The 24,906-nt window shown below is 37.3% G+C and overlaps 1 protein-coding gene across 2 annotated transcripts; it reads left to right on the forward strand.

The window, feature by feature from the left end:
• The first annotated feature begins 489 nt into the window (after positions 1–489).
• Positions 490–18,180, forward strand: leo1 (LEO1 homolog, Paf1/RNA polymerase II complex component). Of its 2 annotated transcripts, XM_056256712.1 has the most exons (13): positions 490–600; positions 1,654–1,832; positions 1,863–2,325; positions 3,235–3,336; positions 3,420–3,514; positions 4,617–4,765; positions 4,869–5,048; positions 5,179–5,313; positions 6,677–6,812; positions 10,751–10,940; positions 15,172–15,269; positions 17,834–17,947; positions 17,984–18,180. In XM_056256712.1, the coding sequence occupies exons 1-13, from the start codon at positions 543–545 to the stop codon at positions 18,026–18,028; spliced, it is 1,944 nt and encodes a 647-aa protein (XP_056112687.1). In that variant the 5' UTR covers positions 490–542; the 3' UTR covers positions 18,029–18,180. The 2 variants fall into 2 exon arrangements, with proteins under 2 accessions (XP_056112687.1, XP_056112686.1); XM_056256711.1 differs by having other exon boundaries at positions 1,654–2,325.
• Positions 18,181–24,906: the final 6,726 nt, after the last annotated feature.

The raw sequence follows: 24,906 nt of genomic DNA on the forward strand, positions 1-24,906 counted from the left end.
CTGCAGCACAGCCTATGAGCGGGTCAGACGCTCAGTGTGCTAGCTGTGCAGCTGCAAATGCGTTTTACATATAGGCTTCAGTAAATCGAGGAAAAGGAGTTTCCCCACTGCGTATAGCTACGCAATACGAAGTGACCGTTCGAAAGGGAACAAAGGACTCATCTTGATCATCCAGGTAACAAAACACGGTAGGCTATATTGGGTGTGTGAACTTTTGATCATTTGTGTAACTTGTGTGGGCTGGGCTATATAAACATGTTATGTGAATCAGCTTATTCATGTTAGCTGTACAGTAAGCTACACAGTAGCTATAATAAATCACATACAATTCTTATGAACTAATATCACTACACTTCAATGCAGTGTGGTAATTCATTACTGGGCCGAATGGAATGAATCACTGCATGTAAGAGGCTTTTGTCTATAAGATATCTCCAGGGCTTTTACTTTATTAAAAGGGCTTTTATTTTATAAAGTGTTACCGGAGCTCTGGGTTTACAAACCTTCAACCGGATGTTGATCGTTATTTACAGCCGGTGAAAATGGCGGACATGGACGAGCTTTTCGGTAGTGATGGCGATAGTGACAATGAGCAACGAGGTAGTTTTTACACTTGGATTATTGCATTAATCATTGAAAATGTGTTTCATTTATGTGTTTAGTATATTTATCTCAGCAGAGCTCTCGTTTAGCGATATGTGCAGACAGCTGTAAGACGGTCATTGCTTCAGCACTGCAGACAATTTTTCATCAGATTTATCGGTATGGTCAGATCAGTTATTATCTTCACAAAATAACGAAGTAATCAAAGATATCGCCCACAATTAGAAGTATTTGAAAATGTTATGATGTATTTAAAAAAAAAGTAGTAGTCTTTCCAAATACATCTATTTTCTATAATATTTATTATACATTTTGAAATATAAATTATAATAGGGTAGATGGACATTTGTTCCTCATCAAAATATTTATTGTAAAATGCATAAACAAGTGCAAAAATTTGACTTGAATAAACCTCTTTCACTATGTGTATGTTGCTCATTTCTTTGCCATTAGAAATTATATGTCATGATCATTTATACAACTGTCTTGATTTTTTTTATATATATATATATATATATAATTCATATTCTATCAAAGTTATAATGGTCCAACCAAGCGATGTAAGAGTCCCCATATGATCTCCCGTCAAGATAAATCTCAAAAACCCTATATCTTTAAATATCAAATAATTTAATGTAATATAATAATTTGTACAGAATAGTTTGTATAACAAGGCAAGCTTAGTTCAGGTTTTAAAATGTCACGTGGTGCAACTTCCCATAATCTCAAAAATATTTATTACTTTATGATATTTGTAAAAAAAAAAAAAAAAAAAAATATTCTTTAATTGAAGACACTCTTATGGCATTGACGAATTAATTAAAATGAATAAACAGTAACTAGTTGTAAAATTAGCTGTTACATTTGGAAAAAATCCTCATTATGTAGCTCTTTTTGGCATGTGAAATGTTTCTGAAGTACTTGTTTATGGTATGTGTTTCATATTGAAGCTTTAAGTCAATTCGGATAAAGGCATATTAGCATAAAAGCAAGTTAAAAATATTAAAGCAAGTTAATAAATTTGTGTATGCTTTGATGTGTTTCTTCCAGCGTCCGTCTCTGGTTCTGGCTCTGGCTCTGGGTCTGAATCGGAGCATGAGAGACCCAGATCTGCCAGCAATGCTTCTGGCAGCGAGAGTGACAGGGATCATGACGAAGATGAGGATGAAGATGGGGGAAAGCCAAGCAATAAAGAGCTGTTTGGAGACGACAGTGAAGACGAGCGCGGGAGCCAGCACAGTGGCAGCCAGCACAGTGGCAGCCAGCACAGCGGCAGCCGGCACAGTGGCAGCCAGCACAGCGGCAGCCAGCACAGCGGCAGCCCGTCAGGGCGATCAGGCAACCAATCAGAGGCGAGCATGCGTTCGGACAACGAGCACAGTGGGTCAGAGGGCCATCACGAGGAGGACGGCGATGATGATGACAGGGGCCACAGGTCAGATGTAGCGAGTCCCGTCTCAGGAGCAGGAAGCCACAGGTCTGACAGAGGAAGTGCAAGTCCAGTGTCAGAGGCGGGCAGCCCACGCTCAGAAGCTGGAAGTGGTCATTCAGACCCTGGCACACCTCATTCAGATGGAGAGGGGTCAGGGAAAGATGTCCATTCCGGAGATGAGAAGTGGGGCGGGGATGGAAAAAGTGACCAATCAGAGGACGAGGACAAACCGCAGAACTCGGATGATGAAAGGGACCATTCTGATGAAGAAAGGGAAAGACAAAAATCAGGTGTGTTATATTCGCGACTTGATTTTATTTTTATTTATTTTTCGCCCCTAAGCTGGATTTTATTTGTCATTTAAATCACAGTGCATAATGTTATAATTTATACTAATGCTGCCTTCACCTGCTATCGGAAATGTCTTACTTCCCACTTCTGAAGTCATGATTACGAGCTTGTCGCATTCAAGTGCTTTGTTGTCAGAAAGAACAGGAACCATGGAGGACACCAGGTTTATTATTGCCAATTTATTGGGAAAATTTGATAAATGGCAAAATTATATTTAGCATCCCATATTCATTGTCAACCATATAAACATTCACCACGCTATCTACAGTATAGTCAGTTTTTTTGACGAATCGGTCAAATACAGGCTATATTTGCTGTGGATAATACAGTATGACTCAAAATGATTATACATGTATGTAAATATGCTAAGACAAGATGTTGTAGCTGTTGTGAAAAACAAAATAATGAATAGCAAGTCACAGAAGCAGTCGTTCTCCCCTCCGCCATGTTTACTTCCCAGTGGTAAATACGACTCAGAAGAAGAGTCGGTTTTTTTGTCGTTTTTGCCTTGGTGACATATCTAAAAAAAACGATGGTGGGATTAAAGCGTTTATATGCTTATTTATTCCCTTTGATCAGATTATTTCAGGTCTACACCACAACTTTCGATTTGATTAGATTTAGATCAAACTCAATTGAATGGAGGTGTTTATGTGAAACCTTTTCAATCCGACTGAGCAATCAATATGATTAATATTATTAATATTAAACGTAGCTATTGTATTTGTGTCAAAAACGAAAGGTCTACCTTCTCAGACAAAACCTGAGATGTCATAGATCTGTTCTCATCTGATATTATTAACATGTTTATTCTAACAAATCTTTCTGTTTGTGATCATTTATTTCAGAGTCTATCAAGGGCAGTGACAGCGAAGAGGATTTCACACGCAAGAAAAAGAAAAAAATCGCTTCAGACTCTGACTCGGATTCTGACCGTGATTCACAGAGGGGTGAGTGACAGACACTTGCTGTGATGGAACGCAGTGTCACACACACAGCAGCTCTGTTAAAATCTGTGTTTGTGTGCGTGAAGGTAAGAAGCCCGCGGCAAATGATCTGTTCGGGGAAGCAGATGATATTTCATCAGACAGCGACGCAGAGAAACCTCTCACACCTGGGCAACCAATGGTGAGACATTTACACGCATATAAATGAATCTGCTAAATAACTAACTATATATTTTCTCAAACAAGCTACCTTTCTTAGGGGGTTTGAAATATAATTAAACAGAATTTGTGGTAGGCTTTTCTTCACTGTTGGCATGTACATATCAGAGTGGAACGGCTTCACGAACAGGAAAAAATGCAGGACGGCACTTGATTATGGCAAAAATCACAATTGATTATTTTGGTCTATTATTGAAATCATGATTATTAAACATGATTATTGGTGGGGGATATGGTCAAAGTCTAATTTCATGATATGAGTCATTGTAAATGTCTGTGAACTTTCACAATTATCGATACTTCAGCTAAAACTAGTACCAGGTTAGTTAATGTAAGTAAAAAGTCCTCAAAACAGTTACAGAAGACAAGTAAACAGTCAGCAATACAATACGAACAAAGAAACTAATTGCAAACAAAACTGACAAAAAATACAACAGAACAAAAATACAAAAAATTAAATAAACAGTGCTTTGTTTTTCAGGAAGATGATGTACTAACAGTGTACTAACAAATTAAGACGGCCTTAAATATTACTATTGTAATTTTACTGTTGTTTTCTAAAATGAATGTATTTATTTATTCATTCATGTATTTATTTAGTTTACTGCACAATAGTATTATTACTATTGTAATATATTTCTTTATTGATTTTTATAATTTAATGAATTTTTTTTATTAAAAAAATAGTAATTACATCTTGGGCATCTTGTCATCTTTCTCACCCTTGAAAAGGTTTAATTCCTATTTCTTGTCATAATTTAGATTTACACCATATTCACCCTCTCTAACACCTAGAATTAAACGAGTTTTTATATTTTACTGTATTTTCAGTAGGTAATACTTTATTTTATGGTGACGTAATTCCACGTTAGTATGCACTTGCTATAGTAATAACAGTAAATTATGCATAATTACAAATAACTAATCCTAACCCTATAGTATAGTAAATATTACTCTCTACTTATTTGTGTAATTACACTGTAACAATATCACCTTAAAATAAACTGCAACCCTTCAATATGCAAATTACTAATCAATTGAATGAATCTGAACTGAATAAATAGGATGGTGAGGACGGTCTGGAGGGAGATCATCCCGAGGAGGAGCCGGCTCCAGAGACGAGGATCGAAGTGGAGATTCCCAAAGTCAGCACAGATCTGGGCAGTGAGCTCTACTTTGTCAAGTTGCCCAACTTTCTCAGTGTGGAGCCCAGGTGTGTGAATGTCTCCTGGAGAACTGAAGGAGTTTCTAAATGCTCCATCCTTACAATGCCAGTCAGTCAGCAGTTTGTCTCATCTCTCACTGTCTCTCCACAGGCCGTTTGACCCTCAATACTATGAGGATGAGTTTGAGGATGAGGAGATGTTGGATGAGGAAGGACGGACCCGTCTCAAGCTGAAGGTGGAGAACACCATCAGGTGGCGCTCTAGGCGCGACGAGGAGGGCATCGAAGTCAAGGAGAGCAACGCAAGGATTGTTAAATGGTCAGACGGCAGGTGAGGAGATGCATGCAGAATTCGGTGCTGGAAAACTGCACAGAATCATTTCGGCAGGTGCTGATTATTGCTCGGATGATAAAATTCAGCAGAAATCTGGAAATCAGCATCACTCTTTCTCTTTCTGCAGCATGTCTCTGCACCTGGGGAATGAGGTGTTTGATGTGTATAAAGCTCCACTACAGGGTGACCACAACCACCTGTTCATCCGCCAGGGCACAGGACTGCAGGGTCAGGCTGTGTTCAAGACTAAACTCACCTTCAGGTGCGTCACACACACACACACACACGCGCGCGCGCGGTTATAGGCTGCATCTGAAAGCTTAGACAGCTGACTTGTTGCCTCGCTGCCATATCAGACAATGACCTTGCAGGCGCATGAAGGACGGTACCTCACTAAACTAATTTCGGACAGACTTCTGAGGCAGCATAGTGGTTTACTGATCTACTACAACAAAATAAAGAGAGCTTTGGTGATAAATAAACAAATGTATAATCCCTAATACTAATTTCTTGCTAGAAATGACATCAAAAGTTTGTCAAAAATGGACATTTACATACAAACTGACCACCAACCGCAACTTTCCGACACCATATTTCTCTTATGGAATGAAACGCACAGGATTATGGGATATCAAAGGCAGCGAAGGATACATCTATGCTGCCTTCAAAAATCGACCAAATAATGATATTTCAGTACGTGTCTTGTTGCCTTCCTGCTTGCAGTGGCAGCATTTTTCAGCTTTCGGACACAGCCATAGTATTGGTAGTGATGATATATCACTGGTTGGACGCTAGGTGGTGCTATTGGGTAATCTTTGCAAACCAGTGCTACAGGATCACATGTTTTTGTAGGCCACAACCTGGACACAAGTTAGCACTTTAGCTCTTCCGGTTTCATCATCCAAGTCCTCATCGTCTTTTAGTGACAGTTTCACTCACTGTCATAAGCAGGTATTCTTTGTTACCATCATAACCGCTTGCACATCTGCATTGAATTTACATTTTGTGTATGAAAAGTACCTCTACACAGGAGAGGCTGCATGATGGCAATAAAAACCCCTATACATTATTTAGTGCTATTCTATTTATTACGGTATTTGATATAGGAACTGTTGTTGTTTTTAAGTAAGTTTCAATCATGATGTTCCTTCATTTAAGCCAGTATAAAATTTCATACTGGAATTATCCCTCAAATGATGTAACCAATATTGCAAGCATATATACATTTAATAAATGTATTTAATCTTATTTTACTTTTTTTTTTTTACTTAAGTTTGAGTATAGCGCCTGAAAACAAAGCCCAAACAAACGCCCTCATCGAAAAGAAAGCCTTTTTGTTTACATATAATATATAATATTCCCAGGATAAAACCTGTTTCATTGAAAGATCTTTAAGTTTAGTTTGTAAAGAGTTTTAGCAGAACTTTTGTCCTAGTTGTTCAACATTTTTAATCATCTTTAAGCCTTTTTTGTTATGTGACATTTTTAAAAGAACAAAATGTCCTATGCTCAAGTAATATGCATTTGTAATAATTCTAAAATGAGTTATTAATTAAAGCATATCACACTTCAGGATGCCTCGATGTGTATTTCTACACGTAGCTGACATGTATGTGTGTTTGTAGACCTCACTCCACAGACAGCGCCACACACAGGAAAATGACCCTCTCTCTTGCTGACCGCTGCTCAAAGACACAGAAGATCCGAATTCTGCCCATGGCTGGCAGGGACCCAGAGTCCCAGAGAAATGAGATGATCAAGGTAAAACAAACACACACGAACTTGAACTCGGCAAAGAGATTTGAGTTTAGACCAAGACTGATGGAAAAAATTCATATCAACACAGAAATGCTGTGTTTTCAGGGGGAGGTTATTTCACAACGTGTATCCTCCTTAATAAAAAGCTCTTCTTTCTGAAACCCTGGAGTTGTAGGAGGAAACGAGGTCATAGAAATGTCCTCCTAGGGAGTTTAAGCATCATGTTTTGAATTTTAAGGCCCCGATATACTTGAAGCCAAATCAAAGAACAAACTGGTGTGATGTCATTTCGAACAAAATCAGGCAAAACAAAGTTTTTTTTTCTTTTTTTTCGGGAGTTCGAAACCGCTTCTCTGACTTTCCGGAAAAGTTTGCTCTGCCTGGTAAACACCATCGAACTACCATTGGTCCTTGGCGATGATTTAATAGGAAGGTGTGGCTCTGAAGCTCCGCCTTTTCTGACGTGGAAATCATCTCCGGTCCATTTCTTCTGTTCTGTTCCTCGAGGTCGTACATCGGCGAGTAAAAACATGAACGCACTGGAGAGTCGCTTTATAGTAGAAACTGAAGTTGTAATTCTAATTGAAAGGGACACTGACATGTTTTTTTTTCATGTTTAAAGGTTGTATCAGCGATTTCAGGCCCAAAAAAGGCCCAAACATAAATGATCCCATTCATCTAATCTTTTCTAACGATCCGCTAGCTGTCCGCCCCATAAGCAGGCCGTCAAAAAACCGCGTCTCTGTAGGCAGCCTAGGTTCTGAGATCTGCACACAAAAACAATTGGGTACACCAACCACTCAAAACCAAAATAAACCAATCCAACCAAGAAGGCGGAGCTGAAGAAGAAGCCAGCGTCTATCAACGAACCCCTGTCGGTGATTGGTTGGAACACTATTTATTTTGGTTTTGAGTGGTTGGTGAACCCAATTGTTTTTGTGTGCAGATCTCACAGCCTAGGCTGCCTACAGAGACGCGTTTTTTTGACGGCCTGCTTATGGGGCGGGCAGCTAGCGGATCGTTAGAAAAGATTAGATGAATGGGATCATTTATGTTTGGGCCTGAAATCGCTGATACAACCTTTAATGCTGTAAAGCAGAGTCCTGCACTGGTCCTGTTTGGTAAACCTGCACCCGCCCCGCACCCGCATTACTTAAAGTCCCCTGTAGTAAATCAACTTATCCCTTAAAACTCATCTTTAATCATCAGTTACATATTTAAAAGTTTTCCTTAAAAAATAAATTCTTCATGCCTTAAAATAGCTTGAATGTAACTCTACACCTTTGCCTCATTTAGTATTCACAGTTCTATGAATATTCAAATTAGCTCCGCCTCCACAGACTCGCACCAGCTCAGAGACCCACTCATTGATGATCACACGTTAATGTGATTGGTTACAATTGTGATTGGTTATTTTGTGACATCAGAAACACCAGCTATTTCAAAACCGTGACTTTGAGACTGTCTTTAAGTTTAGACTAGACTTCAGTTTTAAGGAGAAAATACTAAGCAATGGTGTTTGTTGAGTTATGAATTTGTACATGGTTTGTCTTAAAGCACACTAAAAACACCACATAGACACATAAACAACATTAAAAGCTTGATTTTCACCACAGGGGGACTTTAACAGAACACCCGAGCTGTTATCCAACAGCAGTCAATTATTTCTGAGTTGATAGACATTTAAGAAAAATAAACAACTTTTCTTAACAATCTGCCCATACAGGCTATTTTGAACAAGTGTGCATAAATCAAAGATGCTGAGATGTCTCCATAAAGGCAAAGAACATAGCAAAATATGAGCCTTTACTGTCATATATATATCGGGGATATTTTAGCGGATTCACTCTGCATTTAAATGCGGTTGTCTCTCCTGAAACTCTGCAGTGTATATGTGGCCGTTGGTCCTCTTACAAACATGTAAAATACAACTTTTATTAAAATTTTTAATAGATTATATACAGAAACTTAAGCGAGCAAAGAGCGTTCCCTTTATAATGACTGAAATCTGTCAATCACTTCAGTTACAGCGACAATGCTAGAACATCCAATGCTGCAATTCACATTGTAATGTGAGACCTTTGACTGTCTTCAGACTACAGAACGTTAACACAAATAAGCAGGGGATCGTTTAAAAGCCGCTGCCTATCAATTGAGTCGAATATTCTTTCCTATTGATTCCTAACCAAGGTAAATATTATTCCACCTGTTACATCAAATATTAGCGATTCACCCGTCGAGTACCTGCAGGAACCCATGTGCATGCAGGACTATCCTTGCTTTAAAATGATCTTTGTTGAAGAGCTTTTGCAAACATAAGCACATCACCATTATCAGATGCTTTCTCAATGGCTGTTTTCTCACTGCTGTCATTTTCGCTGTGTTTGTTGTTGTTGAAAGGGAATTCACATATTTCACATATTACATATTCATCTAAACGTGCGGATTTTTGCTAACTGGTCACGTTTTTCGAGCTTCTTTTTACTCCTAAGCGAGGAATGAAAAAGAACTTGGCCTTGACTGAGTATATCGGGGCCTTTAAAGAACAACATTACATACAATGACTCCGCTCTTGTCATTTCATTTCAGAAAATCTCATTGTTAAAATCTGATAAGCTATTGCATAAGACAGCAGCAGTAACATAACAGACTTATCAGAGTCTGTGAAGACCAGGCCATCTCGGCTCACAGCACGTTTTCTCTCACACTCTAACACACACACACACACACACACACAGCAGATCTTGGCAGCAGCAGGTTATGCACGTATGATTTGAGCTGTGTTATCTAAACAGATTGTCTGACAACTGAAGTGGAGTACTGTAAATGTTTGATCTATTTCCGCATTTAACTTCCTACTTCTAATGTCCAAAGAGCCATATTTCATATCAGATGAATGACGAGCCATATTTCATATCAGATGAATGACGATAAGTCAGTCAAAGACCTAGACACCATTAGACAGTCTTACTTTCATAAATGTTGATGTGTCATAAATGAAGAGCTATAAAAGGATTTCAGGTTTTATTGAAAGTGATTTTGAGAGATAATAATCATGCATAAATCATGCATAAACGCCTGGACCTGTTTTTGATTCAACTTGGCCTGAATTTACATTGTATATATACACTACCCTTCAAACCTTTGGGGTCAGTAAGATTTTTTTTATATATATAAATACTTTTATTCAGCGAGGGTGCATTAAACTTATGAAAAATGCCAGTAAAGACTTTTATTTTGTTACAAAAGATTTGTATTTCCAATAAATGCTGTTATTTTTTAACTTTCTATTTTTTTTTAAATCACGATTTCCAGAACAATATTAAGCAGCACTCCTTATCAGCATATCAGAATGATTTCTGAAGGTCATGTGACACTGAGGACTAGAGTAATGACTGCTGAAAAATCTTAATAAATTGCATTTAAAAAATATTAAAGTAGAAAACTGTTCTTTTGAATTGTAATGATTGTTTACAATATTACCGTTTTTACCGTATTTTAAATCAAATAAATAGCCTCGGATATCATAAGAAAATTATTTCAAAAAAGTATTTTTAACAGTAGAGTATATACAATACAAATTCAATACAATATACAAATACAATACATTCCAGGTGGCATCAACGGCATTTATGATTTTAGTGTTTCAATGTAAAAGTTTAGTATCTGACAAACCCCAGCAATCTCTGTAAAATGATTGTATTAAAAAGAAAATCTTGATTGTCTGCAGTTTCATGGGAAAGTCGTGGAACTTCTCTGCTGAAAAATTTAATAAATGAAAATATTTATTAAATCCAATAAGGTTTAGTTCTTAAATCCTTTTTCATTACTCAGATAAAATGTGTCTGTTTATCTCCTCTTTGACTGATAAACTAGGAAGGGATGTGTTCGTTCAGTGTAATCCTGCAGTGACATCAGTTTCTTTTTCTCTCTCTGTGCAGAAAGAAGAGGAGAGATTACGTGCATCTATCCGCCGTGAGTCCCAGCAGAGGCGCATGAGAGAGAAACAGCATCAGCGAGGTCTGAACGCCGGGTACCTGGAGCCAGACCGCTATGATGAGGATGAGGAGGGTGACGAATCCATCAGCCTAGCCGCCATCAAGAGCAAATATAAGGGTGGAGGTCTGAGGGGTAAGGTGGAAAATATTACACATTGGGCGTTGTGTATAAAATGCTCAAACATTTTCCGATTGTACACTGTAAAAAATGTCAGACCTCTCCAACTCAGAAATTTCTATTGACTGGTCACATCTAAATTTTTCAATTGGCCTAATTGAATTTCTGTGAATTGAATTGTATCTATTGTGGCAACAGTCTTTTAACATGGGCTCCATTAGAAATATGTTGATCCAATGGAAAAATGTAGTTTACCAAACCGTGTTGTTGGTCCAATTAAATGTTTTAAATTTTAGTTGCAATTTTATTTCTCACTGTCCCAAAAGAAAACATGTATGAAACACAAAACATAACAACACTGAATACATTCAAGAAGTCTTCTGCGTAACAGGATGTCTTTACGTGGTAAAGAAAACTGCAAATAAAAACTAGCATTTAATGACAAAGCTTCCCTGCATCACATCTGGAAAGTGACAAAACAGAAGTTACTTAATTATGTAATGAGGATGAGCAGGGCCGTAGCTAGAGGATTCGGGGCCCCCTGAAAAAATATTGATGTGGGCCCCCACCACCCTCCACCAATATCATATACTGTACAATAGATGAACATGGAGGCCCACATAACAGAAGATGGTGATGTTGTTGTAAAACCTTTATTTTAAAAGTTAAATGTTTATATAAAAATTACAACTAATAAAAACTAACAAAAAAGCAAGAAATTGCTAAATAATAATAAAACCAATTTTTAAAAAGTAATAATTTTTTTCCCCATCAGTCTGTTATAATTCATAAATCAAAAAGTAAACATTTAGAAATTGACAAGAATGCAGTCTAATTCAAAAAATAAAACCATTCATTGTCTTATTTTTTAATAAAGATATTATGGAACTGGTAATATTATTAAATAAAGCGAATACATTTATTCATCCAAGTGCAGTGTGTTGTATTCGTGTTTTCTCGATGTTTTAAATATCATCAGCCGGCAGGTCAGATGCATAATGCAATGCGTCGTGACTCGTGTAATTTTTTTAAAACTCTAGTTACAATAGTGTAAAAAGACAGGAATTTAGACCACGTAATCATTCGGTCGATTGCGGCGCGCACCGATAATAAAAAAAGACTGTACACGGCAGACTGTAGACGGAAGTTTTCTAATTCCCAGCGAAATAACAATATAACCGGTCTTTAAGAACGTCTTGATCGACTGGGATACAACCACTCTCCTTGCCTCCCTCTCCGTCTTTTCCTGGCATTTCTGGTTCCCTGATTTATGTTTTCTTTTCCCCGACATTTTTCAGTCAGTTAGTCTCCTGCTCTTCCACCAAGTTCATCGTTAACTTCAGGCTGCCGCCTCAACTCTGATTGGTTCTGTTCACGAGCTGGGGTGGGACTTACAATTTTATTGGGTCCATCTGATGTTTGTCACTGACTCTGACTGAATAATTAATAAATACTTTAGGTCGGACTAAACCATTTTTATGGAGGTAAGAGAAGCAGATATTTGGAAAAATATTTACCCAAATTGCACGTTTTTGTGGTTTTCATTTAAATCTCAGGCATACAACTAATATAAATATTAGAATTATTCATACTACAGGGGCCTAAATAGTATAACTAGTATGATTTTGTGGGGCCCCCTGGGCAGCGGGGGCCCCTATAATTGTCACCACCTTTCACCCCACTAGCGACGGCCCTGAGGATGAGACAGTCAGTCGATTTAGATATTGCTTTATCGTTTATTTTGTGGTATGTAAACATATCCAGCTTTTCAGAACTGCTTAAAGTTACTGACACGATAAACAATTATTGGATGAATAAGATAATCGCGAGCTTGACGTGTTTTATATTAAAAGGCAATAAGCCCCAGGCCGACGCCAATTGCAATCTAATGACACTGTGTTCAGCGTTCATGTGGTGCACATATCACACACATTACATCTCAGAAGTCGATCAAAACTGTATTTTACACGTATGGCTACCATCAGATAATTGTGGTAACTGGGAAAACGCTCTTGAAACCAATGAATGTATGAACTCAAAATTCTACAAAATGTATTTTAAACTTTATACCGGGTCATAAAGCAAAACTTTGGAGAATAATTTCAGTGCTCAATAATCACCATAACGTCTTGAAACTTGTGACAATGAATATCTGTATTCTCTTGGGAATTATGTTTATCAACACCCCTTTTTATTTCTAGTGATGCACGGAAAATTTTTTTTTTTCCAAAACCAAACTTAGTTAATTTAGCTGAACACAAGGTTTATTTAATAATCAATTCATTAATCAAATTGTTTAGTAATCAACAAATAATTGTTGAAATATAAACATTTAAACAGGGTGTCTATAATGACCGATTTATTGAAACATTCTGTAAAGGAGATATAACAGGTTAAGTTAAAGGGGTCATATAATGCCATTTTTGTACAAGCTAGTATGATTATTTAGGGTCTAAATTAAAAGTTTGTAATATACTTTAATTAAAAATTCTCATTAGTATTGTAAGAAAACACTTATTTTACTTGGTCAAAAACAGCTCTGTTTTCAGCACGCCGTTTCAGTGCACATGACTTTAAATGATAATGAGCTTTGCTCACTCCGCCTCTCTGTTCTGTGCGTACACCGTTTGTAACACAATAACCATAACGCGTTGTTCAGTATAAACGTGGGATTATGAATTATATTGAGAACATCATACATAGAAAACATGCCGTAATGTACCCTAAGTGTAAACCTTAGACGCATTCATTGTGAAGCGTGCAGCTAGCGATTTGCAAAGATTAATATAAATATTAATATAAAGTTTAATAAAACGTTACACTCACTTCAGTTGTTCTAGAGGTTCAGCAGGAACACGAATAGCTGGTACCGATCCTTTTTTCATGATCAGCTTCTTAGCAAATCCAGCTTTATACTGACCCTCGTTTATAAAGCAGTCTGGTGAGAAAGGATTCGGCAAACATGAGAGCATTGACGTTGCTCGTGGGGAATATTCCCTTCGAAAACAAACTCAGCCACTGCGTCTTCAGCGGTTCGGATTTAGGAACATTAAAATGACTGCTGTGTTCGTTATTACACCCAAGAACAGAACAGAACAACACAATCGCTTAGACGCCATTCTGCTCATAGACAGTGCTCCAGCATATCAACAATGACCGCACCGGTCCGCGCGGACTATGATTGACAGCTCGCTCACGAGCGAGGGAGGGTCTGTGTTGAAACGCTGCTGTCAATCAACAATCGTGGGAGGGGCTTCCGACCGTGTGACGTCCAACAAATTGCATGACGTCCTTGTAAAAGTGCATGTACCATTATATGACCCCTTTAAGTTTAGACTTTCACATCAAAAGTCACAAAGCGTATTGTGATTATTGGATGGTGTAGTTTTGTTCACTCATCAACTGAAAACAGCATAGAATAAAAGATTAATCTTGGGATTTAAGAATTGATATCAATTCATCAAAATGAAGATTGATTAAAATGTATTCAATTATATTGTCAACCCAGCCCTAGCATCCACACAGCTGACATGTAGTTTATCCACGTTGTGAGCACGAAATGGACACTTTGGTCAGCGCATTTTGGTCAATGATTTCGGGCCTCCAAAACCATCCAACATGCTGTATATTGGGACATAGTTTTTGGTTGACGGGATTTCTGTGCATCACTAATCATTTCCATATGCTTGTAGCCATTCAGACATATGGTACCTGTAAACCTCTTTTTTGAGGAAAAACCCTTTACACCAACTAAACAAACAACTCCGAATTGCATCTGCACCAATAGCTTTAGTGTGAAAATGATAGCCTCTATAGGAAGTAGGTCAGTTGAAATGGCCTCTGAACTGCGGTGGGGTGCTGTGTCTGTCCTCTATATTGTATTCCATCGCTTCCCCGTGGGTCAGTGTTTCTGCACAACAGATTCTTTGAGTGAGATTGAGACCTGCTGCGATCAGCTAGAACATTTTGTACAGCAACAACAGCTTGTGTTCCCAAAACAGTACGTCTCACACGCGCACACTTTCTCACCGACAGTAACCGTTACAGCCGTTAGCCGATTACCTGCCGACTCCTTAATACTGCATTATGTCGGAGTCCAACTGAGATTTAGATTAGTTTGTTCAGTTTGATTTGTTTGTGCCAGTAAGAGGTATTTACTGAAAGAACATCTCTCTGGAATGCTTGAAAATGTGTCTTGAATTCTGAGCTGTGCTAAAATGTTTGTTTGTTTGTTTGTGGGTCATAGAGGAGCGTGCCAGGATCTATTCGTCAGACAGCGATGAAGGTTCCGATGAAGACAAGGCCCAGCGGCTGATGAAGGCCAAGAGACTGGACAGTGATGAGGTGAAACTTTCCGTCCAAACAGACTGTTCATGTTTATTAAAAAAGAACTTGGAAAAAGAAATATATATGATATGTCTTAACCATTAGCACGACTCTGACTGGCCGCCCACTTTTTCAGCATCCTTGGTTACAAAAGTATATTTCCCATTCGTTTTCTTCAGTAAAGAGATCAAAGCCATGAATCAAAGTTAACGACTTTAAAGGTTTGCTTCACACAAAAGTTAAAATTCTGTCATCATTTGCTTCTGTCGTTTCAAACCCGTAAGGCTTTCTTTCATCTTTTAAACACAAATGAAGATGTTTTTAATATTCTCTCATAATTTTTGTCTATTATTCATTAGAGGTGTGATGAGATCTTGCGATAGAAACGTGACGATATTTCTCGTCAAGGTGAAAGCTGTTTGGTGATATCATAGAGTTGAGTTTGTGGCAAAACCTTTTATAGTGCTTGCATTATGTTGTTCTGTCTCATACTAAGAAAGTAAAACTGAAGTCACATTCGTTACAAGATATGGCTGTCATGATTCCTCGACTAAATTTGAGTGCGCGATTTAAAAAGATATACATATAATAAAAAAATCCTCGATTTTAATTTACCCACGTCGTTTAACCAGCAAAATACGGGAAGTGGCCTTAAGAATCAATGGACCGCATTATTAGACTGTTTTCTAAGGCGGCAGCCACTGTGCGATTTAACCTTTTCATAGTGTTATTGTGAAATTAAATAAATAAATAAATGCGCTGCGGGTTTCGGAGTGAATTGTCGTTCATTGCAATTTCAAAGTAAAAGTTTAAACCCTCGCTTTGAGTTTGCATGTGGACATCAAAATGTTCTTGTTCAAGAAATTACACTGGCATTTCTATTGGAAAGAAGTGGCCAAATATTAAATATTAAGTGGACATTTTAATTAAATATTGTTTGGCAAATAATAAACAAGGATTTGATCATGCTGTAAAGTGTAACAACAAAAATCACCAGTCCGTTGGCGCCCTCTGCAGGCATTTGTTATAATGCGTAATGAAGTTCATTGTTGTTTATAGTATATTACATGATGATCTATTTTAACAGTTGTTCAATAAATTGGATTACTTTCTTTTGATGCTTTATTTGAACCAATTAGAATTGCCTCATTGTCATATATGTATTTTGAATAACTTTAAAAGCTATTGTTCTCTTGGATAAATTTTTATTACCACAAAAAATATTATCCGCTTACTCAAAATAATCGAACGATTACTCGATTACCAAAATAATCGTTAGTGGCAGCCCTATATTTGTTAAAACATTAAAATTGCACCTGCATAGTCTTGCATTTTGTGACTTTCAATCACATATTTTGTCATTGAAGTTTTCTTAATAATAGTGTTAAAATATCGCCTTCTCGTGAACCCAATATTGTGTATCATCTCATGAGCTAAGTGTTTCATCACACCCCTACTATTCATTGAAAGTCCATGCAACCAAAACTTTCAAGCTTCAAAAAGTCATCGTTATCCAGTGGCCACTGCATGCAAAAACCAATGAGGTTCATTCTCACCGGTCAAGCAAGTACATTTGAGCTTTTGTTTGATCAATGTTTATATGTGAATAAAAAGACATATCGTATCATCATGTAAAGTGATTGTCTCTCTTCAGAAGACTGATCTAAACCACTCAATTTATATATATTAATTCTACAATGTCTTAATGTTCTTTTTGAAGCTTGAACATTTTGGCGTGGACTTTCAATAGATTGGCAAAAATAAAAAAAATGTGTTTGTTCCAAAGATGACTGAAAGTCATGTGTATATGGACTGACATGAGGTTGAGTAAATGACAGAATTTTTAATTTTGGGTGAACTGCCCCTTTAAGATGAATCACAATATTTGAATTTTTCGCCATGATTCTTGTTTCTTTGGTAACTGAATCCTGCTTAGTTCACCCAAAAATGAAAATTGTCATTAATGACTCACCCTTATGTCGTTCCAAGCCCGTCAGACCTCCGTTCATCTTCGGAACTCTTCGGTTTAAGATATTTTAGATTTAGTCCGAGAGCTTTCTGTCCCTCCATTGAAAATGTATGTACGGTATACTGTCCTTGTCCAGAAAGGTAATAAAGACATCATCAAAGTAGTCCATGTGACATCAGTGGGTTAGTTAGAATTTTTTGAAGCATCGAAAATACATTTTGGTCCAAAAATAACAAAAACGACGACTTTATTCAGCATTGTATTCTCTTCCGGTTCTGTTGTCAATCCGCGTTCACGAGTCCGCAGTGACTCTGATGACGCGTGTGCCCGAGCTTCGTTTACAGTCTGAGGGAGACGCACGCTGCGGACTCGTGAACGCGGATTGACAACAGAACCTGAATAAAGTTGTAGTTATGCTTTTTTTCAAAGGTTAATAGGCTAGCCAATCATAACAGAAGTCATTTACATATAGAAGTCTTAAAGATACAGTATCAAAAACAATTCTAATGCTCTGAGAGACTGGAAAACTTCTGACTTGTCTCTAAGACACCTTGACTAACACCATAAGTGCACTTTAGGGAATTAAAAATGTATATTTATCTTTTTTTTTCAGGAGGGAGAGAACTCTGGAAAGCGAAAGGCAGAGGAAGATGATGAATCTGCAGCTGCCAAGAAACCCAAAAAATATGTCATCAGTGATGAAGAAGAGGAGGAGGAGGTGGGGGAGGTGGGGGAGGTGGGGGAGGTGGGGGAGGTAGAGGAGGTGGAGGAGGTAGAGGATGTGGAGGATGTGGAGGAAGACGAGTGATTTTTTTTTTATATATATATAGTTTTGTGCTTGTTTAATCACAATAAAGTAGGTGGTTAATCCATAAAATAAAATCTGCAGTTATTTGTATATTTTATAAGGATTGAAGATGCTCATCATTACAACAAAACAATAAAGCGCAATAACCTCGATGTGGCCTGCTTGTGGTTTATTAAATGTGTAACTGAAATATTACACTGTAATATGTTTAATGTTCATTTTATAATAAAATCACTGTTCTGAAAGTTTGACTCCTGAACTGTAAAACTTATGAAAGACAAAAAAGGTTGAGGAACGCTGCTCTACTCGACACTGAAAGAACTTCACTTTTTTTGTCATCGGTTCAGTGTTTTATTTTATTTTTATGAAAATAAAGATAAAACAGAAAGGACACTCTTTATGTGTTGGGCATTTCAAATATGCAAAATATGTAGTAAAAAGAGTTGCTGCGGAAATCTTAAATTTCATTTAAACCTTCACATGCCAAACTATATTACAAAGTGTACCTCTGGGGGCAATAAAATACATTTCCAATATTAAAATACATTTTGAGTAAATGCAAAATGTGGTTTTTAAATGTATCTTGGACAATTAAAAAAAATGTCCAAGCCATATATAGGAAAATATTAGAATGTATTAAAAGGTTATAAATATGTTATCTACAATAGAAATATGTTAACTTTGTGTGTGCAGATTAATTTGAGCAGGAGTTTATGACCTAATTATAACTTGTAATTTATGAATGCTATATCCATCACATCCACATCCATCACAGGTGTGCATTTTTAAAGTTATCTTTGCTTATTAGTATAGTTGAGTAGGTCAGCAGTGAAGACATTGCTTAAAGTGAGATTAAAACTATAAAGTATTTTTGTGTTATTTAACAATTTGAATTATTGCAGGTTCGTGTAATAACCTGAGTTTGCATTTCACTGTTTTTATTCATTTTGAGGAATACTGAATCTATTTGTACAAGTGAGATCAGTAAATGCACGCTCACATTTAGTCTAGAACTGCAATAACCACACAACACCTCTGCACTCCCTGCCGATTTCTCTCAACTTGGGGACAGGAGAGGTGTCAGTCAATAAATGGGAAAACAGAGTAAGTGGCTTTACTTATTGAAAAAGTAACTCATATTTTGTTGTAAATATAAAAGTAATGCTTTAGTAGTTACCTGAAAAATGTATTATTAAAAATGTACTATACTGTTATTTACTCCAAGTGCTGATTGTAACGCATTTCTTTTAAAAGTAAATTTCCCCTACATGACATAAATGTCTTAAAAATCCAGACAGTATAAGAAGTTGGTGATAAAGTGTGCTTAACCCCATAAATTCTACAGTATATGCAAAACCTTACTATCTGATTGATAGTTTATACTTTTTTTTAGCAATTAACTTTAAGTAAAAATTTACACCTTCAGTTTGTGGTACATGTGTCTATTTGCTGTGAAATCTTTACTGATTTTTATTAAGTAAACATAAGATTAACTATTACAGGTGAAACTCGAAAAATTAGAATATCGTGCAAAAGTTAATTTATTTCAGCAACTTAAAATGTGAAACTAATATATGATATAGACTCATTACATGCAAAGTGAGATATTTCAGGCCTTTAATTGTTATAATTTGGATGATTATGGCTTACAGCTTATAAAAACCCAAATTCAAAATTAGAATATTGTGAAAAGGTTTTCATAAACTGTAGGCCTAAGCCTTTTTTTTTTTTTACTATTATTTATTATCAGTCTTTTCAGGGTTAACTATGAAAATGGACTTTAAAATAGACCTCACTTACAGACCTCTTTACACAAAATCAAGCATTTTTTATTCAAATGCAACCTAAAAATGCAACGCCTTAGCAAACGCATAAATGTCCTGGCAACGGCCCACAACATCAGCATCATGGCGATGAATTTTGCTCAGGCAAACAGTCGTGCTTGCGTAAATTGCTTGATATTCATTCCACAGCACTCTCCTCCGTTCATCTGCACACAGAGGAATCCCCATTTCATCTTCATTTTGCCTCAGGGCTGTACTGAACTGTAGCTATGAAATCATATGAACGCACGTAAGCGTAGGCCTACATTGCGGCTGCACTCGTGCTTCTTCGTCTGTAAACACACACGCACACACGCACAAACACACACGTTTCTCACAGATGCTGACGGGAGTGTTTTGTGTTGTTCAGGTGTGCCAAATAAGTCCACAGCTGCGTCACATAATAAGAATGTTGAACATTCGTAGTAAGTCCAAAATATTGTCTATTGTCGTTGCGGTGTGAAATGGGTGTATGTGTGCAGGCTGCAGCTGAAGCTGTGGAGAATCCTGCAGTGTGTCTGTGCGTGATTTATTAAACGCTCTGTCCCTCTCTCTCCCTCTCTCTCTCTGCAGTAGTGTTATGTAATGGTGTGGCAGTGCTGGTTGGCCATGGACACAGACTGGGGGGGTTCAGACTTCTGCAACATTGCCTCACCGTCTGCATCCCGCTTCACTGTGGCCAGTGCTGCAGTTGAGAGCTGTATTCAAAATGGAATGTACTTTACTGCATGCTGTGCAGTCCCTATATAATGCTGTTTTTAAAGATACTGTGTGAAACAGGCAGCAATCATCAAGTGGGGGAAAACGTATAGTTTATTGATAATTTGCTTAGCTGCTACTGCTTACTGCTGATTTATTTAGCATTATTTACATAATGGAGTTGAATTATTAATTTGAGTTTAAATGATTTTCGTATGTGTGAAGAAAGACACTGCTATATTGACTCACATATCAAAAATGTATAGGCCTAATACTGAATAACAAAAAGGTCTCAATGAACTTCACAATTTTTTTTTTTAAATAAAGATGAAATATATATATATATTTTAAAAACCTTCAAATGCAAATATATATTGCAAAATGTGTACTTTAAGGGACCAGAAAATACATTTCCAATAATAAAATACATTGTGTAATGTATTGTTTTTAAACAATAAACTATCTAGGATGTCAGGATGTTTTGAATGCACAGCTAAAAAAAAAAGAAAAAAAGGGACATTTCCAAGGACAGGTCCAGCTGGGACAGGCCACGATAAATGGAGGCTACCCGGACATCTGGTCATCTTAGAAAAGAATGTTAAAAACAAGGAGCTCTATAAAACCTGAAGAGAGCTAACCCATTAGCATTCAAATTTATATGAACATCTGGTGCAAGAATGATACATTTTGAATTCTACCATGTTTGCTCAAGTATTCTGTCAGAATATCCAGCAGCTTTTGGATGGCAATCAATAAAAGCATGATGCTTTTTGCCCATTTTAATGATGTAGTTATGACATCTACCAGCAGGGGCTAATGGGCTCATGATAGAAAGCCAAACCTTGACCCCTTGACACTTGACACTTGACACTACGGTGTCTCCATAATCTTACACAATGAATGGCTTGATTCAGAATAGCATATTAGCATTCAACTCTTGCAATTTCTGCCATATAAAGATTAGATATACTAGTAAGCTAGCATTGCTATTCTGAATTCGATGAATGAGTCAGATAAGAAGACCCAAGGAACACTCATCTACTAACACACAACACACACATGATCTCAATCTATTGTGGATTTCAGGGTTATTATGTCACACACACACACACACACACACACACACACACACACACACACACACACACACACACACACACACACACACACACACACACACACACACACACACACACACACACACACACATTCATTACTTGAAAAAAAAAATGTAGCCTAAAAAAATACTTAAACTGAAGATATAAAAGGACTGCGGCACCTGAATAAACTCTTTAAATGCTGAAGGTGGCTGCTTATTTGTCTGGATATATGCCTGGTTATTTGCCTTGATTATGATTTTGATGAATTGCTGCTGCCACAATCACTCGAAAAAGTAAACAAACATCACTTAATTAAAATTATATTTACCATCTGCTTTCTATTTATGGCAGGCGGTAAGTGAATAAGGTACAATCTATAATAAGTATTTTGCATTGGTGTGTATTGAAAAAGAATGACTTAATATGCCTAATGTAGCACTAAAAGCACTAGTGTGTGTGGGAATTGGTTAAGACTGTGGGTGGTTCGTGAATAAGACGGAGGTATTTGTGCTAAAATATGGACTAAAGTACCACAACTGTGTAATGAATTCACCTCTGAATCTATTCTCTGGCCTATAATTTGGCCCAGTCTAATTATTACTTGAACGTAATGAACTTATATTGAACTATATATTGATTTTATAGTTCCCATCTGACCCTTTTAGCCACAAAACTTAGTATCTTTTGATGCATCTTAGTGTACAAAGTCATTTTATGAGAGAAAAGAAAAACTTGCTTTTGTCCAGTGTGTCTTCAACATGTTTTTGCAAAGTACAAAATATATGTAATTGGACCTAATCTCTTGTATCATGATGGCTATTAGAGGTTCACTCAGCCTCGAGTAGTTCTCTGCTGCCAGGCCTTCTTGGAAAGTCATATGAGCTCTGTGTAGACGCACAAATGTTCCTCATCCGTCTTGTTTTCCCTTTTTTCCCCTCAAGCTTCTGGGGAAAGTATAATCGTAGGAAGCAACATAAGAGCCCATTAATGCTGGAAACATCTCACATGGTTTTCTGCTGAATCCCATTCAAAGTCGTATTAAGAATATTCCGTCATATCCCCTTCCGACCATAAATGCTGTTCCATTACCTGACACTTAAAAGAGGATGATGATTTAAAAAAACAATCGCACTCCTTCTGTTAGCTTTGTAGCAACCGAACTGAGGAGGATAAACAAACCATGCTATGCTAGCCTTTGCTCTGCATGGATACAACATGGAAACAGACATTATTTACCATGTTTTACACATATGTCTCTGTAATCATTTCCTGAACTGGTTTTATTATCATGTATTTCATTAGCTTAAAGTCCCCCTGTGGTGAAAATTAAGCTTTTAATGTTGTTCATATGTCTATGTGGTGTTTTTAATATGCTTTAAGAAGTGCAAATTCATAAATCAACACCACTGTGGAGTATTTTCTTTTTAAAACGGCAGTAAACAAAAGCCAGTCAATGTAAGATTTTTGTAATAAAATATATATATAAAAAAAACACTTGCACAGTGTAATATTTCATGCAGTTGTGTAGGACTATACATTCATTATCCCAAAGGTTCCCAAGGATTTGTAAATCCAGAGAAATTCCAGTTTTAAATAATGGCTCGTCCCTCGTCATTGTCGCATATACGTAATATTCGCTCGATCCTCGGTTTCCGCTTGTAGAAACCATAGATTATATACCTCATTAGGCACCTCATTAGCCGTTTCAATGGGCCGCTATCATAGACAGTAAAAGAAATGGACACAGCAACCCTATAGATTTCAACGGAGAAAAGTGAAGCCAATTAGAAGCACTCACTTCCTGATGGCTGAGCGTACGGCGCAGGCTCAAACTGAGCTTGACGGCGTAGATGTGACGTGAGCAACCTGTCTGACAGTTGTAAGTCTTCTAGTAGCTGTGCCAAGTGAAATCTAAATCATTCCCTTCCGAATCTTGCAGAGATGGAGAGTGTGAGTAGGAGCTGTCCATGAGCTAGCAGCAGGATCAACTTTATGACTCTCTGTGGGCTTCTCCCTTGACTTTATGCCTCCACGTCCCCCCGATTGCCTGCGAGCTTCTCCTCCTGTCTATACGGTAATTTCTCTACTGTGCGACAGAGTCCCGTGACTATGACACAATAGCCTATTTTTACAAAAACGGCTTCTACGGGGCCATAAAGATACAAAGTAATGGAGCCTTTTATTGTCGTGAATTATTCTTTAGAAATAAATAATGGACAAATGGAGTCTTTGGACGCCTCAGATGTAAAGTTATTCGCTGTCAAAGTGACGCCAAAATTAATGGGAGTCAATGGAATGCTAACAGCAGGTGATAGTCTGCTACAATGGCGGCCCCCAAGGGAAGCTTCATTTTCCATTTTTTATGAAAGAGAAGTGCACTTAATTTTATTGAATACTTTAAACAATCTTTTTTTTTTTTAAATGACAGATAATATATTAATGTAAAAAGGGCACTTAAGTGTTCTTAAAGAGAGTTAAGTCCTTAAAGGTGCTCTAAGCGATCTCACGCATTTTTTAGGCCAAAACATTTTGTCCCATGAACACACTGTAAAGAAACGCGAACTCTGTAGACGGCCCATGCTCCACAAACAGCAACAAAAACAAACTGCGGCGACCCGCTCCCCGAAACATAACAAACTGTTCCAGCCAATCACCGACAAGAAGGACTTGGGGGCGGGGTTTGGGGGGTTAGTGTGCGGATGAGGAGGAGGGAGGGTCTAGCTAGCCTCCGTTTTGTTTGACAAGAGTTCGAACGTCAACAAGAAGTGACGTCACCCAGGATCGCTTAGAGAACCTTTAAGTGCCTTAAATCCCATTTTAATCCCATTTTAAATCATAATTTTTTATAAATATTTTGTCGTGCTTTAAAGCAGTACATTTTGATGAACACACTAAAGCACATGTAATTATAACTGTAGTTATTCATTACATTTAAAGTTTTAAATGTACTAAATTGTAAGTACATTCAGCTGTACACTTTAACCATATTTTAAAGACAATTGAAGTAGGCCTAATTATGAAATTAGGCCTGGTTTCACAGACAGGGCTTAGATTAAGCCAGGATTATGCCTTAGTTCAGATAGGACATTTTAGTACCTTTTATAAATGTTCTTAAGAAAAAAACAATACGGGTGTACATCTTGAGTCAAAACAATGACACTGACATATTTTAACCATTCAACGCACACCTTCGGGTCTTTAGTGACGTCATTCACTACCCTCCTCCTCATTCATTTTTTTTAAAGTTAGACATCAG

This window comes from Rhinichthys klamathensis, unplaced genomic scaffold (assembly GCF_029890125.1).
Source record: "Rhinichthys klamathensis goyatoka isolate OS25496 unplaced genomic scaffold, OSU_Roscu_1.1 h1tg000131l_1, whole genome shotgun sequence".
Taxonomy (NCBI): domain Eukaryota; kingdom Metazoa; phylum Chordata; class Actinopteri; order Cypriniformes; family Leuciscidae; genus Rhinichthys; species Rhinichthys klamathensis.